At 40.2% G+C, this 20,108-nt stretch overlaps 1 protein-coding gene across 2 annotated transcripts in view; it reads right to left on the reverse strand.

Annotated features, from left to right (window-relative positions):
- Positions 1 to 20,108, reverse strand: part of ATRNL1 (attractin like 1) — a 742,727-nt gene that overhangs the window by 149,206 nt on the left and 573,413 nt on the right. Inside the window, exon 29 of one of the 2 annotated variants that reach the window (XM_073793921.1) lies at positions 8,034 to 9,143. The exons of the other annotated variant lie outside the window; for it this stretch is intronic. Within the exon in view, the coding sequence (XP_073650022.1) occupies positions 8,968 to 9,143 (176 nt within the window). The 3' untranslated portion in view covers positions 8,034 to 8,967. Of the gene's footprint in view, positions 1 to 8,033; positions 9,144 to 20,108 lie in introns of those variants that run through there. 2 annotated transcript variants of the gene reach the window in all.

Here is a 20,108-nt window from a genome sequence, read left to right on the forward strand (position 1 = left end):
GACTCTCAACCACTGCGCCACCAGGGAAGCCCAGTATTTGGTTTCTTAATTTGCCTTTCAATGTCCCTATGACTGAATGCTGCCTCAAACCTCGCTCTGGTCTTTAATGGTTGGTTTGACTCAGGGATTAAGCTCTCTGCACATGAACTCAAGTCTCTTGATGACTAGATCTCAGCCCCTGCTGCCACATCTTTGGAATGCTAACAGCTAGCCCTCCGGCCCCCTGCAAATCACTGGCTTCATTTGTGCCCCGAATCTCTTTCTTCTAGTCTTTGCCTGACTAATTCCTGGTTATCAAAGTTATCATATTCAAAGTTTCCACTGCAGTGTCATTTACTCAGGGAGGCCATTTCTGACTGTTAAATCCAAATGAAGAACCCTTGCTATACTCTTCACTGCAGTGACCACAATTTGTAATCAGATACATATTCCTGTGATTATTTGTTCGATGCCTGTCTCCCACACCAGACAGTAAACTCCAGAAGGTCAGGGACCATTCCTGCTTTGTTCACCCTGAGCTCACATCTAGTAGGTGCTCAGTGAACATAAATGAAACCGTCTGTGCAAAGCCCTTAGCACAAAATAGGTGCTCAATAGACATTAGGAATATTATTGCATGAATGGATAAACTCTTCTTAGATCCTTGGATCTTTACCTCATTCCATGTTCCATTTTGTCTCAGGGACTCTGATACCTTGGTTTAGAGGGATATGTTCTGAAGTCCCTTCCCTGGCTATTCTTAGAAAAATCCATCCTGAACTTTTTCTTGCATTTGTTCCTCAGGATATCTAACCTGAAAGTACTTTCCAACTGGCTAGTCACTCTCCTCCTAAAACTGGGTAATGACATTAAGTTTCAATTGTCTCAATGTTTTATTTATACAGATTACCTAATTTTTGATGATGTCTTGCTTACTAAGATCTTTAGGGTAATTTCGATAGTGTAACAAATTTATTCAACTGGCAAAGAGCTCTCAAATCGACTTACATTAAGAACTTTGCTGTTAACATAAAAATATCTTTAACGAGTTCACTTGTAGAGATATATAATGCCGAGATGCACAAAAGAATAAATGATATATTAGTGAATTTCACTCAATTTTGTCACCAAATCCTATCAATTCCTACTTTGCAATAACTTTGAGGCTCATCAGATACTCTCCTTCCCTATCGCCATCTGGACCCTTACCTGCCTGGATTACTGTAATTTTTTCCTAAGTAGTCTTCCACTTCTACTCAATCTTGTATCATTGAATTTGTGTACTGCAGCAAAGCTAATTTTCTTAAAATCCTGTGTTTTAGGCCTTTCCCTGCTCGGCAACCCATAATGGTTTCCTAATACACACCAGATCAAATTCAAATGCATCCTGGGAGTGAGGGCCCTCCTCCGTCTCACCAACTCCCCACTGACAAGTCACTCTGACTTCTTACTCTTCTTTGCTCCTGAGTCCCTTGGCTTAGATCGACCTTTTCCTTGTACACTGCCTGCCCATGTCCTGCCCATCACTTGAAAATCTCAAGTTCTACTGACTCCATTTAACTTTTAATGTATTAGTCTGCTGGGGCTGCCATAACAAAGTATCACAGACTGAGTGGCTTAAACAACAGAACACCAAGATCAAGGTGTTGGCAGATTTAGTTTCTCCTGAGGCCTCTTTCCTTGGCTTGCAGATGGCTGCCGTCTCTCTGTATCTTCACATGGCCTTTTCTCTGTGTGCCACACCCCTAGTGTCTCTTCTTGTTCTCATAGGGACCCCAGTCCAATAGAATTGGGCCCTACCCTGTGACCTCGTTTAACCTTAATTACTTTTTTAAAGGCCCTATCTCCACATTGTGGGTTAGGGTGGCAATGTATGAAGTCGGAGGAATACAGTTCAGTCCATAACATGTAGTAAGTGTTTTTCTCCTCATTTTTTAAAATATAAATTTATCTTATTTATTTATTTTTGGCTGTATTGGGTCTTCATTGCTGCGTGTGGGCTTTCTCTAATTGCGAAGAGCGGGGGTTACTCTTCGTTGCGGTGTGTGGGCTTCTCATTGCAGTGGCTTCTCTTGTTTCAGAGCACAGGCTCTAGGTGCGCAGGCTTCAGTAGTTGTGGCTCGCAGGCTCAGCAGTTGTGGCTCACGGGCTTAGTTGCTCCGTGGCACGTGGGATCTTCCTGGACCAGGGCTCGAACCCATGTCTCCTTCATTGGCAGGCGGATTCTTAACCACTGCGCCACCAGGGAAGCCCTCTCCTCATTTTTATCTTTTGTAGAAATGTTAACTTTCACATACTTATCATCTGGCTGAGGAGATTACAGTCTCCTTTAGAAAAGTAATTATCCAAATTTTCTTTTCTATTCCTAAAGTTTGTGCATAATTAACATTAATTTCTTTCTTCAATAATGCCCAGTACTTGAGAAACAGATTCTCAAGAAGCACCTGTAAAGGTAAACAACATGTTTCCCCAAGTCAGAAATGGAGGGCAACCTAAAAGAAGGCAGGAACCTGATTCCAGTAGGTGATTCAATCTGTTTCAATCAGTACCGGTCACTGTGAGAATGGAAACTTCAGCTGAGAGGTAGGGCAATGAGGGAGGTAATCTTCAAGGTGGAGGAACTCAGCCCAGCAAGTACAAGTCACCTCTGGCCTTGGATTTTGTATTCTAAGGAAGCCATATGGTGTAGCCAAGATGTGAAGGCATATGTCACTGACAGGCAGAAAAGGCAACAGATTTTCTCCAGCAGGCCATCAGAGAGACAGCAAACAGCAACCACTCTGCCCCCAAGTTGAGAAGCATGGAGAGCCGTGCAGGAAATAAGGGGATGGGAAAGACAAAAGAGAAAAGAGTGGTGCTACCACCTCTGGGCATTACTGTACTGTCCCAGTGTGGTTCTATTAGACCTATTACCCCTAACAATTCCCACTACATTTTCAGAACCTTGCTTTTAACCATTTCAGCAGTTATTTGTATTTGGGTTAATATCCCTACCTGATCAATCAATGGAATAACTTAAAACCTTCTTAAAGAATTCTCAATATATTTCCTCAAAAAGCTAAAAATAAAACTATGGTATGACCCAGCAATTCCACTCCTGGGTATATATCCAAAGAAAATGAAAACACGAATTCAAAAAGATACATGCACTCCAATGCTCATAGCAGCATTATTCACAACCACCAAGATATGGAAGCAACCTAAGCATCTATCAACAGATGAATGGACAAAGAAGATGCGGTATACACACACACACACACACACACACACACACACACACACACACACAATGGAATACTACTCAGCCATAAAAAAGAATGAAACTTTACCATTTGCAACAATGTAGATGGACTTAGAGGATATTATGCTTAGTGAAATAAGTCAGACAGAGAAAGACAAATACTGTATGTTATCACTTCTATGTGGAATCTAAAGAATTAAAACAAACAACTATAACAAAACAAACAGACTCATAGATATAGAGACCAAACTAGTGGTTACCAGTGGGGAGGGGGGAGAGGGGAAGGGGAAGATAGAGGTAGGTGGTTAAGAGTCATGAACTACTATGTATAAAATAAATAAGCTACAAGGATATATTGTACAGCACAATAGCTTTAAATGTACATAACCTATAAAAATTTTGAATCACTATGTTGTACACCTGAAACTAATACAACTAAACCTCAATTTAAAAAGACAAAAATAAGGGACCTCCCTGGTGGCACAGTGGTTAAGAATCCACCTGCCAATGCAGGGGACACAGGTTCAAGCCCTGGTTCGGGAAGATCCCACATGCTGCAGAGCAGCTAAGCCCATGCACCACAACTACTGAGCCTGTGCTCTAGAGCTCACAAGCCACAACTACTGAGCCCATATGCCACAACTACTGAAGCTTGCTTGCCTAGAGACCATGCTCCGCAACAAGAGAAGCCACTGAAATGAGAAGCCCACGCACTGCAACAAAGAGTAGCCGCCCCCCCCGCCACAACTAGAGAAAGCCTGTGCACAGTAATGAAGATCCAACGCAGCCAAAAATAAATAAATAAAATAAATTTATAAAAAAAGAGAATTCTCGGTATCATTTTTCCTACCTGCTCACTAAAATTATTAATTAAAATGTTGTGAAATAGTCCATAGGTGTTCTGATATTAGTCTTTGAACAAGGAATGGAAAGTTTATTGTCCTCTGTCATTTTGATTGAAAGTAAAAATGTTTACCTAATAGACAATCAACAGAGTAGATCCCAGAAAAAACTCTGGAGCAACAAAGTGTTTTCTCCTTCTGGTCCAAAGGGCCCTCACTCCTCCCTTTCCCCAGGAAATACTTCTTTAATGCATAGAATTTCAGACCTGAGCAAGGCAGGGGTAAGTATTTTATGGATGGACTAGAGTGGTGAAGAGAGAAAGGCCACAGTTCTTCAAATCATAAAGTATGCAACTTCTCACTCTGAACAGGGGCTTTTTTGGTCCTACTCAGATTCACCTTTTGGATGAATTTAGCAGGATGTGAAGTATACCAAGAAGACTCCTCTACCTCATATGTGCATCTCTGGTGCCTAGGTCCTAGCTCCTGGTCATCCTTGCTTTGGCAATGGCTCTCGTTCTCATTGTGGCATCATTAGTGACTCACAAAAACAGCTTCTCTGCTGATGGCACAGACAGAGCTGTATGAAGGTCACAGACAAGCAAACAGGTAGACAAAGGGATATCTTTCTCAAGCCAGCCATATCCGGCCTGTGGGTCTCAACTGATTACGCTCATTTGTTACATAGCTATTGTCTCCCATTTCAGGGTACTTACCTCACAACGAGGAAAACAACGAAAGGACTCTGTGAAATATGATCGGAAGGATCTTCTTAAATGGCCAATAAATAGTGTGTACAGCTTGATTCTAAGGAAGAGCAGCTATGCTGTAATCTTTGAAGATTCCCAGAAAATCTAGGCTTCCCAGAATTCTGGCCTGATTTACATAAACAAATCAAGAAAATGTTTTACTCATGGATACTTCATTATTTCTCTGACAAACGGTAGAAAAATTGGCAGACTGAAGCATCTGCCTAATTTACAGTTGCTCTTTCCCTGGAGCTCCTGCAGTCAGAATATAACAGTAACTCCAGGAAACTGCAAACATTCACTTTATTTCAATTAGTTTTCTCCACACAGTCCACTGCCTCTTCAGCCATCTCAGAAAACCTGACTTTTAGTATTGCTTAAGCTGCTTGACTTGGGAGATAAGCACCGAACTCCTACCTCGTCATTCCCGAGGAAGATTGGGTCCTTTGTGTCTTATCAGTTTACCTGCTGGTATTTATTTAACACCATTTATGATGAGCTCTCACTTTTTTTTTATTCCATTTGAATTCTGACTTGATATTAATTTATCTTTATCTTCTGATTAACACAATTCTACCTTTGTGACCTAGACTCAAATTTTTCTTTGAATAGGCTCATCTAAACACAAACCTCGGAAGTGAACGGTACCCACTTCTGAAGAAGACCTTTAAGCTGGCACAGTCTCTATCAGGCTTTTGAACTTTTAACAAGAGAAAGCACTGACATCTTTCTGTCAACATTTTCCTGAACCACAAATTGCTCATGCATCAGAAATTCTCTCGGAATGACATAAAAAAAGCTACGAAGCAAATGTATTCTTGTGGTACAGGTCTGCAAGTCAGGGTAATTTCAGAATATACCACATAAGCTGAAAAGATGGCAGATGCAAGAATTGGATTTAACCATAGATGATAACCCAATTTTCTCCATAGCACTGTAACTCAATAAGTATTTAATGGCTTCTTAGATAAACAGATGGATGTCATCAAAAGGCACAGGATGATAAATCTGATTGGTGTCTGAATAATTTGCACTGCTTTATCCCCCAAACGAGTAGCAAGAGCAAAATGGGAGAGCCCACCCTTAAGCCCCAGCATGGGAGTTTAGATTATTCGATTAGAAGCAGTTGTATTTTCCCAGGGGCATAATATTGAAAACAACCAGAATGGCAAAGTTCAGGAAATGCAGTATATCTTTTTAATTAGGGTTCTTCTTTTGAAGATTTATACTATTTAGTTTAGCTGTGTTTATTCTTATTTAGTTGACTCAGTTTATTTTTATACAGATTTCCAAATATTCAATTAAAGCCCTTTGGAAGATTATGACTTTCAATTATCTATGATGGCCCAGAGTTTATAGACTCTCAAGTCCATGGCCCAGTTTCTGCTGCCCAAGCAGTTCCTGATTCTTTGAACAGTTCCTTTACTTGGATGCTTTCTCACTTAGCTCATTTTTTCACCAGGATCATTCAGTGGAATTAAATTTCGAACAGTTCATTGTCGGAAGTCCAATATATATATGAAAAATCTGATCAAGCCTTTCCAGGGACGGAACTGTCAAATTCTAAACACACATTGATAACCTTAGTGAGACTGTCCGAATGAATCCAAGAGAAAGGATATGGCTAAAACAGTTCTGAAAGGAAACAGGTTGTTTGTTCTCGTTATCATTGTTATATCTGGGTTGTGAGATTATGGGAAAGTTTTATGGGTTTTAAGTGTTAATTTAGGAAATTCCTTGCCTTAAACAGAAGAGAGGGCTAGATTTTTTAAAAGATGTTTGATTTTAAAGTGTATCACTTTTTTTGATATTAGAGGGAAAAGTATCAAATGGGATGGTAATGCTAATGGTCTTTGTCTCTCATAGAAGATATAGTTTTCAAATATTTCTGAGAGATGCAAAAATTTTCTAAGTACAGTTTTAACCAAAAGCTTTCTTCCTTCCTCCCTCCCTCCCTTCCTTCATTCCTTTTCTTTCTTTCCCTCTCTCTTTCTTTCTTTCTTCCTGTATCTATCTATCTATCTACCTACGTATCTATCATCTACCTACTTACCTACCTATCCTTTTCAAGGACAGAACAAGAATATTCTTGGGAACCTATTTGAAAAATAGTCTTCCTTTTATCCACAGAATCCAAGCAATTGCTTTAAAATATTTTTATTATCTAACATTGTTTGTCTGTTGAAGTTAATTCTTAGGGATTTGAAAAAATAAAAATAGGAGATTCACATATAGCATTACTATGGGCCTGAATACATATGCTAAATTCCTAGTATTTTAGATACATTAACCCGTTTACTCTTCATGACAATTCTAAACGAAAGAACTACTCTTATCCTCAATTTACAGATGAGCAAACTAAGGCACAGATATATTGAGTAACCTGCCAAGATCACACAGCTATTAAATGGTAGAGCTAGGAATTAAACCTCAGGCAGTCTGGCTCCAGAGTCTATGCTCTTAACCATTTACATATTTTACTGCCTTTCTTGATTGATGTATAAAGATATTCATGATGTTATCAGTAATCAAGTAGAGATGGATTGGTTAGGTCCCACTGAACATGGGGATAATAATCTCTGCTTTGGAATCTGGTTACTGAGTTATACAGGTGGGGGAGCTGAGGGAACACTCCAGCAGGAACAGTCTCAGATGGCCAGGGCTCACTTCAAACGCTTTTAGGATGCCAGTGGGGTGTAAATAATAAAGCAGATACTACCAAATGTATAGATATATATTGATAAACTCTACTACCAGCTTCTTCACATGCTAATGTGTGGCCTTGTCTCAGTTTCAGATGACTTCTGCTGTACTCTTCCTCTCCTAGGCCTCTGCAGAGGCTCTGGTTTGATGAATGCGGGGGCCTGTCACTAGTCAGTTGCAATCTTTTCATTGTGGAATCTGTCTCCCTGTGTCCCATGGGTATTTTCATTAGGGAGGGGATGTGGCCATAATTCACAACCATGGTTTTCATAACATTCAAAATGCCTCAGTTGGCTGAATATAAATTGGTAAAATTTTCCTGAAAAGCAACTTAACAATATTTCTTGGAAACCGCCCCCCCAAAAATGTTCATACCTACCAGTTTCAAAACTAATATTGTATCCTTAGGAAACAATCAGAGATGTGGACAAAAGTTTTACATGAGAATCTTTGTCACGGCATTATTTACAATACCCCCCCTCCCCCATCCTCTCCCCCCCCCCCAAAAAAAGAAGCAGCAGCTGCCTGGGGACAACATAAATAGCCAAGAAGAGGAGAATAATTAAGATGTTTATGATACATCCATACCTGTGGTATTATACAGTCATTAAAATTGTTTTTGAAGAATTGTTAATGACACAGAGAAATACTCATTATATAACATTCAGTAAAAAGTCAGAATACAGAACTTCATAAGAAACGATGCACTTATAAAAAAGAAACCTAAGTATGTCTAAAATCCTGAGAGGAAATATATCTTTTGTTCGTTGTCTCTGAGTTGTAAGATTTCGATTTCTCTTTTCCAAATTTTCTAAAATGAAAAGATACTAATTTTAAAATCAGAAAACCAACCAATAAAATATAAATACCCATGAGCTACAGGGAGAAGAACTGGTAGGTATTTGTGTGGTGGTGGTGTTGGTGGCGGTGATGGTGGTGTTGTTGTTGGTGGTGGAGGTGGTGATGGTGGTGGTGGTGATGGTGTTGGTGTTGGTGATGGTTGCAGTGGTGGTAGTGGTGTTGGTGTTGTTGGTGTTGATGGTGGTGTTGGTGTTGATGGTGGTGATGGTTGCAGTGGTGGTAGTGGTGGTGGTGGTGGTGGTAGTGGTGGTGATGGTGGTGATGGTGTTGTTGGTTGTGGTGGCGGCGCTGGTGTTGGTGGTTGTGGCGGTGATGGTGTTGGTGTTGGTGGCAGCAGTGATGGTGGTGTTGGTGGCAGTGATGGTGTTGGTGGTGATGGTGTTGTTGCTGGTGGTGGTGGTGGTGGTGCTGGTCACGATGATGGTGGTGTTGCTGGCAGTGATGGTGTTGGTGGTGATGGTATTGTTGTTGTTGGCGGTGTTGGTGATGATGGTGTTGGTGGTGGTGATGGTGGCAGCAGTGGTGGTGTTGGTGGTGTTGGTGGCAGTGATGGTGTGGTTGCTGGTAGTGGCGGCGTTGGTGGTGGTGGCAGTCACGGTAGTGTTGGTGGTGGTGGTGATGGTGTTGTTGGCTGTGGCGGTGGGATGCAGTGGAGGTGAGCTGCAGAAGAGAAATGAGGCCTCCCTTTCCAGAAGTAATGTCCCAGTGCCTCTTCATCCTCCTCCACCTGCCCAGTCTTCAGCAGCGGTGTGCGTGATGTGTGTTCACCTGTACATACACATGTACAAACACCTGATCACCAATCTCGTGTAGCTATTTCCTACAAAAGTTGAGGATTTCTGGCGACTACAAATATAAACAAAGCTAACTCATCTCAACGCACATATTTAAGCAAATTACTCTGAAGCCTGGCTCTGATAATGCTCCCACGATGGGGCCTTAAATTCTTTAGGGTAAAATAGCCCTTTTCCACACACCTTCACAGATATTTGTAATACATTATAGGTTGTGATACTCACTGGCTCTTCATCTTTTTGCTGAATACCAAGTTCCTGTGCATCTTCTAACTTCCATTTAGTGAGAGAAAATAATATATGTGAAGATACTAGCTCAATCAGTGCTCATTTCCTTCCTCCCTCTGTCTTTACAGGTTAAATCATTGTTTTGGAAAGACTATGAATGAAGATGAGTAGGATTTGGGCATTTGAGGAGTGAGAGAGGAAAGACATTCCTGGCAGAAGGAACATCATAAGCAAAGGCCTAGAGCTGGGAACACCGTGCTCTGTATGAGAAACAGTGAGGATCCTGCTTCTGTGGAATGACAGATCTGCACGTGGGAGTAGTGGAGAAAGGTGGCTTAAGGCCAGATCACAGAGGCTTCTGGTAACCTTCTGATGCCAAATATAAAATCCACCAATCAAGAGAATATAAAGATTCAAGAGAATACATTGCGGGCTTTGAAAGCAGTTCAAACGAGTAAGCCAAAACTTATTTTGAGCAATGGCAGTAGGGTATGAAACCAAATGGCCTGGGAGTTAGAAGAACTAGGGTCATATGCTGGTTCTGCCAATAATAAGCTCTACTGCCTTGGGCAAACTGTACACCTTCTTTAGGGCTTCTGTCTTTGTATATGTAAAATTAGAGGGACAGAATCTGTGAATGTATTCATTCATTCATTCATTCAGATAAGTGTTGAGGACTTGCTGTGTCAGGCACTGTACTGGACACACAGGACACTGTGATAAAGGAAGATGGTCCTTGCTTGCATGGAGCTCACAGTCTAGGTAAGGAAGCTTTCAGTGTAATGGGTGGGTCCGGGAAAGTGAGAGGTCACCAAATCGCCCCCATTAAGAGAGATGGGGGTCACTGGTGACCTCAGCAGGAGAGATTTAATAGAGAAGCGGCTGCTGAACAGATTACAGTGGGATGGGGAGGTAAATGAAGATGGTGATAATAGACACTGAGTATGAAGTTTGGCTGAGAAGACGATTAACAAGAAGGCAGGGGCAAGAGCTAGAGTGAGTTTAAGTCCTCTCCACTTCTAAACTGCTAAGAGTCATATCACTCCGATAGGTATATTTAACCTTCCAAGGTAACAGCCTTGAAGGGTTAGCAGCAACCAAGGGTTAGCCTTGAAGGGGGCAGCAACAAATTCAACGCATAAGCTCTAGTATGTCTGTATGAAAATCAATCATGCAGTGGCCACATTCCAAATACTAAAAGGAAATTAAGATCTGGAAATGATTGCACTGAGAACCTGTATTGTCTCAATCCGTGGATATGTTTAAAAATATGAGATGGGAGCTGAGCAAGACAGGGGGCTGAACAAAATGAACTCTAGTTGTCTGATCCTGTTATGCTAACAACACTGAGACAGGAAGGGAGGAAGGAGGGCCAGTTCGGGGAGGAGAAAGCACACCAGGAACCCTAAGCTGCCTGCCGGGCTGCTGCTTCCAGTAAGCAGGCCTTAACCTTGTCTCTACCATTCTTTTGCTACTAAAGATGGTGTAAATAAATGGAAGCTTCCTCTGATTATATGACATTAGAGAGATGTTAATGCTTAAGCAGTAAGTTGCTTAAAATTCCTAGGCATATTATCAAGATGACATTAAAGCCAGCAAGTGACAACATGGAATTCTATTGTTCTAAGAAAATGCAACAGTGGAATCTAATTTTATAAAACAGCTAATATTTGCAATTAGAATTTCTGGTAATCCTTACATTACCAGTTTAATGCTAATAATTTTCTTTTAAACGCAAATATGTCTTTATTTTTTAAGGGGAAATTTTTTTTTTTACTTTATGAAAATATAGGGATTTCAGAAAGGCAGTTACATTAATCTTTGTGGTCAGAATTCAGTTACTATGGTAAAGGGTTGGATTTACTTTTTCATTAGCATTTTATTGATTGGAACAATTAGCCTGAGCCAGCCTGAAATTCCCAAGATTTCCTGAAACTGACATCTGTGCCTTTCTTAAGCTGCTGGTGACACACATGATGTAAATTTACCAATTACAAGACACAGAGATGGACGTACATGAGCAGTGGTGAAGCCTTGGGTTTGAATAACTGAAGTGCTCTGGGACAAAAGATAAAATAATGTTTGATCTCTGAATCCCTTTTTAAAATCCCTCCTTTCTTTTGGCTCTTTTTTTAAAAACAATAAAATAGAGCAAATTAAATGTAAGCTTAATATATTTCATGTAAATGCCTTTTTTCCTTCTTAATTTTCTATGCTGTATTTAATACTTCCCTGCCAGGGAAGCATTAGAGTATAGGGATTAACGGCATAAACTTTAGAGTCAGAAAAAAATCTAGGTTGAAATCTTGACTCTGTCAGTTATTAGCTCTCTAGACAATTGGCAAGTATTTGAACCTCAATTTTCCTAACTTGTAAAATACAAGTAGCAGTATCTAAGTTATAGGATTATAACAAGATTAAATGAGAAAATATAAGAAAACGATTGTTATAGCAACTGACTCGTAGTAAGTAATAAATGGTAGACTTTTTTGGTTGTGTGTGTGTCTGCTCACTTTGGACGTTTACGTAGCCTACCGAATACATTTTTTAAGTTGAGAAGGATCCATAATAGAAATGGCATTTGCATTAGAAGCCTCACCCTCTGTAACCGCTCAGTACAACATGTCTAGGTCGACATAATTTAAGAATATTTTTAATAGGAAGAGCTTCTTAGTCTCAACATGGTCTTGAGATGCCTAATTATTTCAAACATTTTCAAAATTTTATCCAAAAATATGGTAACACATTGTAAGTATCAATACGAATAATTCAGTAAATGAGTATCATCTTGCTTGAAGCTTTTATTAACCTTGCTCCTCCTGTCATGAGAAGTTCTACACTTTCTGATTTACCCATCGGATATGATTTAAAGATGGGAGGAAGAAAAAATCCACAAACTACTTAAAGTTAATATTTTAAGAGTAAGGCATTCTAATGGACAAAATAAGAAATGAACATGTAGTTCAAGGATCAGGGAATGATTCAGTGGGATAGCACAGAGGCATCCATAAGATTTTCAATGTCTCCAATATGTGAGCAAGTGGACTGGCAGATGGGGCCTGAGAGACTTCAAAAAGGGGGCAGCTCAGCATACAGGTCACATAGACCCGGCTCTAAAATCAGCTCTACAACTTGCTTGCTCTAAAATCTTTGGCAAATAAAACATTTTTGGCAAGTATAAAACCTTTCTGAAGCTTGGTTTCTTTAGCTGTAAAATAGGCATAAATTCCCCTATGGGTTGTAGTAAGAAAATGAGATGATTTTATACATACGTGTGTGCGTGCGTGCGCGTGCGCGTGCACACACACACACACACACACACACACACACCACTGGGATAGTGACTGTACATGGCTGGTACTCAGTAAATCTAATGTTGTTATTTAGTTACTATAAATTAAGTTTTCGTTTATATTTTAACACATCACATAATGGCTAGATAGACTTTCACCAAATTTGGAGGTATGTTTGGGATGGACTGGCTTAATATAAACTGTGTGGTTTATACAAGATTCACTTTGGAAATTCTGAGGAGGAGCTTCAAAGACTGTGATACCCATTCGCTTGAACAGCTGATAACTGAGGCACAAAAAGCTCATGTGGCTGCTGACTGGGAGAGGTCACGGGCACAGACAGCAGAGCTTTCAAGATCTGAGCCCCAATCTGAAAGCCACACGGACAGATACTCCCAACTGAGTTGCAAGAAGAGCAGGTTTGTGATTAAGCTGCTTCTCATCTGGGCAGCTCTGTGTAGCATTTTCTGCAGTGAGAAGCAGCAACACTGCTGATGATGACCAATCGTTCCTTCTAGAAACACAGGAGGGGCCAGGGAGCAATATGAAAATGATCATTGTGACCATCTCTTCTCTCTCTTCTCCCAGAGCTTCTTGGCATGCTATTTTCTCATTCTGCCACCAGTCCCTACTTTACTAGATCCTGTGCAGGACCATTTTCAGAATTTAGAATTAGAGAAATCTGTGTCCCCAGTGTTCAAAGGTGTGTGTGTGTGTGTGTGTCTGTGTGTCTGTGTGTCTGTGTGTGTGTGAACTCACATGCGTAGGGACCCTCAATATGTATTACCTATTCTCAATCTATTGTTCCTCTTAAAACCCTAAGGAACGTGGCCAGAGTAAATTGTTTACATTCTACAATACGGTGAGGATAGCAGAGACACACATACATACAAAAATTCTAGGTTAAGTGAGCTCTTGAGTGCTAGCCCAGGAACCGTATAACCAGGGAAATATAATTTCTATGAGAAAATATAGCCTGCAATCTATAGATTAACTTGTGGAAGGCAGCTATGCTCACCACTATCCCACCAACACGGACTACAGATTAAGTTTTCGAATATGACCCACTTGGAGAAGAGGCCTGAGAAATACTCTTTATTAACTTTTCACTTTGAAATAATTTTAGACTTACAGAAAAGTTTCATTTGCCCTTCACGCAGCTTCTCCTAATGACAACATTTTACATAATCACAGTATAACTGTCAGAATCAGAAAATGAACATTGATATAATACTGTTGAGTAATCTGCAGACCTTATTTGAATTTCACCAGTTTTCCCACTAATGTTTGATTTCTGTTCCAGGATTTAATTCAAGATCTTACTGCATATAATGTCATTAGTCTCTAATCGGTGTTAATTCCTCAGTCTTTCTTTGTCTTTCATGATCTTGACACTTTTGAAGAGTTCTGGTCAGTTTGTTTTATAGACTGTTCTTCAATTTGGATTTGTCTGATCTTTTCTCATGATTACACTGGCATTATGCATTTCACAAGAATACCGCAGAAGTGATGTTTTCCTTTGTTTCAGTGCAACATATCAGGGGTATACGATTTTTATGTCTTATTATTGGTGATATTAACTTTGATCATTTGGATAAGGTCATGTCTGCTACATTTTTCTACCATAAATTTATTATTTTCCCCTTTGTAATTAATAAATGTCTTGTGGGAAGATACTTGGAGGCTATGCAAATGTACTATTTATATTTTCTCCCACTAATTTTAGATTTCATCAATGGTTCTTGCCTGCAATAAGTACTACTCTAGTATTTATCTAATGGTGATTTTTCTGTTTTCCTTATTTTCTATATATTCATTAACTGGAATTCTACTGTAAGGAAGAGCTGCTCCTTCACTCTCATTTATTTATTTATTCAATTATATATCTGTGTTAGTGTAGACTTATAGGTATTTAATTTATTCTTTGAGCTACAATCCAATAGTATACTTATTTATTTTTTGTTCAAGTTGTTCCAGCTTTGGCAATTGGGTGCTCCTTCAGGTGGGCTTCTGTATCTTTTCAACATGTCTTCATAATTTTTTTAACACTTACTTTCTGGAACCAGATGTTCCATTTCAACTTGCATTTTCCCTTCCTAGCCTTGGAGTAAACTATTTCCCCGAAAAGCCCTGGTTCCTTTTATTGGAAAATGGTGTTAAGAAACCAAGATAGGGGTGCTAGTTGTGTTCACTGCTACTGAGTTATCATTGCTTCCAGGTCCTCTCAGTGGACACAGCTAGGAAACATGCATATGTATACCAACCCACTTACACACATCCGTATTTCTATATTCCTCTATTTATCTACCTGTATCCTCACACATAGTAATGTCAGAATTGCTAACACATGCCCCTGTTTCCAGAAGAAACAAATGTACTAACCATAGTACATGTTTGTGTGTGGTTCTCTTTGCCTTTAGCCTTACACGATACAGGCAAAATACTATTTTCCAAAATTGCTTAGGTTGCTCTTTTCTTTCCTATCTCCTCAGTGTAGTTATGTTATTCATTTGTAATGCATTTAAGTTCATGTTTCACTGTCTGTATTCCATTTTGGGTTCTTCACATCCCAATTTTATTTATTTATTTATTAGGTAGGTGAAACATTCCAGTGTTTCTAAGAGTCAGAGATTTTTAACAAGGATTTTTTTTTTTTTTTTTTTTGCGGTATGTGGGCCTCCCACTGTTGTGGCCTCTCCCATTGCGGAGCACAGGCTCCGGACGCGCAGGCTCAGCGGCCATGGCTCACAGGCCCAGCCACTCCGCGGCATGTGGGATCTTCCCGGACTGGGGCATGAACCCATGTCCCCTGCATCGGCAGGCGGACTCTCAACCACTGTGCCACCAGGGAAGCCCTAAGAGTCAGAGATTTTTAAAAAGGTCCCACTCAGAGAAGTGTCACTTCCTCCTCATCCCTAAAACTCCCTCTCTTATTTCCCCATTTTATACTCCAGTCCCACTTCATTTCCTACAGGTAACCAATATCATTAGTTTTTTATTTATCTTTCTTATAATCTTTTGCAAAATTTAGTAGTTATCTGTATATTTGCTTAAATTTCTTTATTTCTTACATAAAGGATTGCATGCTCTAGGTATTATTTTGCACTTTACATTTTTCACTTAATAATATATCCTGGAAACAATCTCATATCAGTTCATAGAGATCTTCCTAATTCTTTTTTACTGATGCATTATACTCCATTTGTGAATGTATCATAATTTATTTTACTACTTTCCTATGTATGGTTATTTAGTTCATTCCCAATATTATGTGATTACAAACAATGCTGAAATAAATAACCAATGATTGTGTATTTTCATACTGCTGGAGGTGTATTTTACAGTACATTTCTAGAAGTGGGATTGCTGGGTCAAAAGAATGCAAGTGGGGCTTCCCTGGTGGTGCAGTGGTTGAGAGTCTGCCTGCTGATGCAGGGGCCACGGGTTCATGCCCCTGTCCGGGAAGATCCCACATGCCGCGGAGCGGCTGGGCCCGTGAGCCGTGGCCGCTGAGCCTGCGAGTCCGGAGCCTGTGCTCCGCAATGGGAGAGGCCACAACAGTGGGAGGCCCACGTACCGCAAAATAAAGCAAAAAAAAAAGAGTGCAAGTGTATTTTTTTAGGTATTGCCAAATTCTCCTCCAGGAGGGCTGTACTAGTTTGCATTCGAACCAGCAATGTGTTGTCATACTTTAAAATTTTCACCAACGTGATAGGTGAGAAATGGTATCTCAGTATTGTTTTAATTTGAATTTCTTAGAAATATTTTTAATGCAGATGGACAAAGGAAGGTGAAGGGAAGCTCAGATGGGCAGGCAAGACCTTCACAAAGAGATAAAATGGAACTTAGGAGTGTCCTAACAAGACTAAAAGTCACCTAAGGAGCCTAGGAAAAGATGACGTTTCTGAAGCATTGGAGAAAGTGAAAAGCATTAATGCAAAGATTGAGGTGACCCACTGCAGATATAAAGGGAAACAGAACATTACCTGTTGTACACCAAGCGTAAGCTAGGATTAAAAAGACTGACTTGTTTTTACATGCAAGAGAAAAGGTTAATAAAAATTATGCTTAAAACAGACTCAAAATGCTAGAAAAATCTCAGTCTTAAGAAAAACTGTGATCTGAATACCAGCAACAGGAGATGTAAAAGCCACGTAGCCCATCAAGAATTAGAAGAGGCTGAATACCCATGGTCCAAGTAGCAGAAGCAGGGTCTGGTGACCCATCTAGGCCACCAAATCCCTGGTAGGGACTCTGATACCGCTTAAAGCACCAAGAATGAAAAAGAGCCTATGAAATTTTTAAGAATAGGAAAAAAGAATGGTCTTAGAAATGACCAGTGATCTTAAGAATGACCAAACCATCAAAGTGAGATTTTTATATGTGGAAAAAAATAACAGAACACCCAAAGAAATCTGTTAGTAAGCATAGAAAAAAATCATATTGCAAAATGAATATAACATGACCCATGACAAATAGGTCTCCAGAATGAGGCTGAACAACAACAGCCCTGGTCAGTAGTGAGGAATCGGTCATCTTAACTTCAGTAAAGTTTCCAATTCTACTTCATACGCCAAAATTTAGACCAGAGATTAAGGAGGGTGTTTTGTTTTTAAACCTAAGAAGTATTTAGAATTAATTTACATTAAGGTACAAATAATAAGTACATGGATAAAATGCAGTCAAAAGTATGAATTCACAGGAAGCTTAAGAGTTGGACTCCGGGAAGTTATCACCGATAAACACAGGTGAGTAGGAGAAAGAAGGAAAATAATTAGGCAAATATATTGTGTTTCTATTATGCTCTAGGCACCACTTAGCCCCTGGAGATATAATGGTAAACAATGGGGAAGTCCCTGCCCTTAGGTTGTCTGGGTAGAGTAGTCATAGTGTAATAAAATTTTTATAGTAATAAATTAAAAAAAAAAGTATGGTTGGTTAGAGGTGGGGACAAGCCCCACAGAGGAGGTGACCCTTGAATTAGAAAGTCTCTTGGGGGAAAGGGTAGGTGTGTGTATTGGAAGATAGTCCAGGCAGAAGGACTAGTACGTGCAAAGGGACAGAGGTACGGTGTATTCATAACAAGTGGTATTTTAAAAGTCACATTGGAATCCAGCCGTGTGAGGCATTTAATATCTCCCTGAAATCAGCATATTTGCAAATAACACAAATAGGGACAGGGAATGAGAATGGCATTTGGAATGATAGGATTAGACTTCAAAAATGACCTTGAAACATCAGAGAGATGAACTGAAACTCACTGCTCCCTTTTCTTGTGCAAGAAAAGTAGTGAGCGTAAATACAAAATGCGGAATGGCAGAAAAGGTTAGGACTCCTCCTACAGAGGAGTCCCACTGAACTGTAAGTGGGAAAGTAACCAGCGAGGCAGGGCAGTTCATTTTACAAGAGAGGTTAGGCACTGAAAAACAAACAGTGAGAATAAAGCCAGAGAGAGCCCCTTGGGTTCTAGCATTGGTCCTGCCATGTAATAAACTTCGGACTCTAAGGAAGTCTGTTCAGGTGAACCTCAGTATCCACATCTGTCAAACAAAGGGACAGAACTACCTCTAGAATCCCTTTCTGTTTCATGGTTCTTAAGCCAGTGATATCTGGGAAGGTCAAAGAGCGTTCTGAGCGTCACGAGGTGACCTAAGCTGGAAGTCCTAAGGCAGGGATGGATGGACCTGGAGTCCTGTACGGAACCTGAACTGAAGGCTGGGAGGTGATTTCAAAACTGCCTTCCAGCACCCAAGTGATAGATAATTATAAGGAACAAAATCAGCTGATCTCTATTTCTGGAAAGATGAGAACAAGAAGAGAGAGAACAAAAGAAAATGGAATCAAATTGTAGTGAAGACTGTTAAATAACAGAGTGAATTAGTCCCGGAAGTTATGCGTATGTCTTTCGGGAAAGTCTTCAGAAACAGTCTGTCTGTCCGAGATGATTCTGGACAGGGTCACCAGCTGTGGCTGCAAGCAGTTGGATGAGCCAGATGTCATTTCAGTGCCCTTCCTATCTCTGTGATTCTGCAGTGGTATAATAATATCCATCAATACAGTAATACCAGAGTACCCTATTTATACATTTTGTGTATCTATTAATATGGACAACAGTTCCTTTCTATTTTACTGGTGGAGTTTTGAATACAAATGTGACTTGGCCTCTCGCCATTGCAGCTCTACCGTCAGAGCTAATTGCCTCACAGAAAACTTAAGGAGTCATTTTTCATTATGATGGAAGCAGATGGCATAGTCATGTTATTGATTTGATGATCCTTGCCTGGCTCGCTGAATAAATGGAACTCAGTGTATGGTCACTGCATCCAGACTCCTAGGGCCTTCAAGGTTCAGTTCAAATTATGTCAGACAGCAGGTTCATGGGGCAGAAATCCATTTATTCCTCCAAGGCTTCTAAATGACGATCCCAAGGACCATGCAGACTCTTCAAACCACCTCCTGGGAGTCCTGTGGACCCATTTAGCCTCCCAGCTCGTCAGGAGCTCTTAAGTTCTGCCAGCGCTTTACCTGAACTTGCTGCCCATCAATTGGGGAGGCTGGCCCAACTTAGATGGGTTATGCTAATTTGCAAATAATTAGGTGTGAATGAAAGGAGGTAAGTCACTCACTTTTCAGAAGGCCGTTAACTCTTTCCCTGAAAGCCCTTAAGCCTTCTGGTCTTAAGGAGTTAATGTAATTATAATCAACGTTTACCTTTTTATAGAATTCAACATTACTACTACTGGTGCTTGTTCCTCCACTGGACCTTTCATTAAGAATAAAGGCGTATCAGAGCTCAAAGGCCTTCGGTAGATATGGCAGCATTTTACAGGAAAAGTAGGATCTGAGACTAAATCAGCTAACGGTGTAACATAGAATTTTTATGAAAACTTGAGTGTACTCCCACCGGATTTGCTAAGGGACTACTGGCCCTTTGAACTGGTCCCCAGAAAAATGTTTATGTGAGAAGAAGGAACTCCCAGGGCCCTTGACCCACATTTTCTTAGCATTTTGTCAGTTTGCTGATAAGGAGACATATTTTCTCAAGTTACTTAATTTCCCTTTTTGGATCTAGGGAGTTCCTTTCTGTTTGCCATTTCTGCCCTGGTGGCAGAACATATGCGGTACTGCCTTCTGGTAAGAAGTGGATTGTTATTAATTTTTTCTGGTTATATTTTGCAACCTGGCATAAACAAACATGAGGGAGGGGTAAAGTCCGTTCCTGCATGAGGGATCCAGAGACCCTGGCTGTGGTCCCTGCTCAGCGTTGACCTGAGACAAGTCTCTCCCCATCTCTGGCTCTTCAGGTTTCCTCTGCAAAATGTGGGATAGAACTAAGTGATTTCTAAGGCCATTTCTAAAGCTCCAAAAATTCTAAAATTCTCTGACACTCAGGATCACCCGCCTATCCTTGCTAAATG

The sequence above is a fragment of the Tursiops truncatus genome, chromosome 16 (assembly GCF_011762595.2).
Source record: "Tursiops truncatus isolate mTurTru1 chromosome 16, mTurTru1.mat.Y, whole genome shotgun sequence".
NCBI classification, from domain to species: Eukaryota; Metazoa; Chordata; class Mammalia; order Artiodactyla; family Delphinidae; genus Tursiops; species Tursiops truncatus.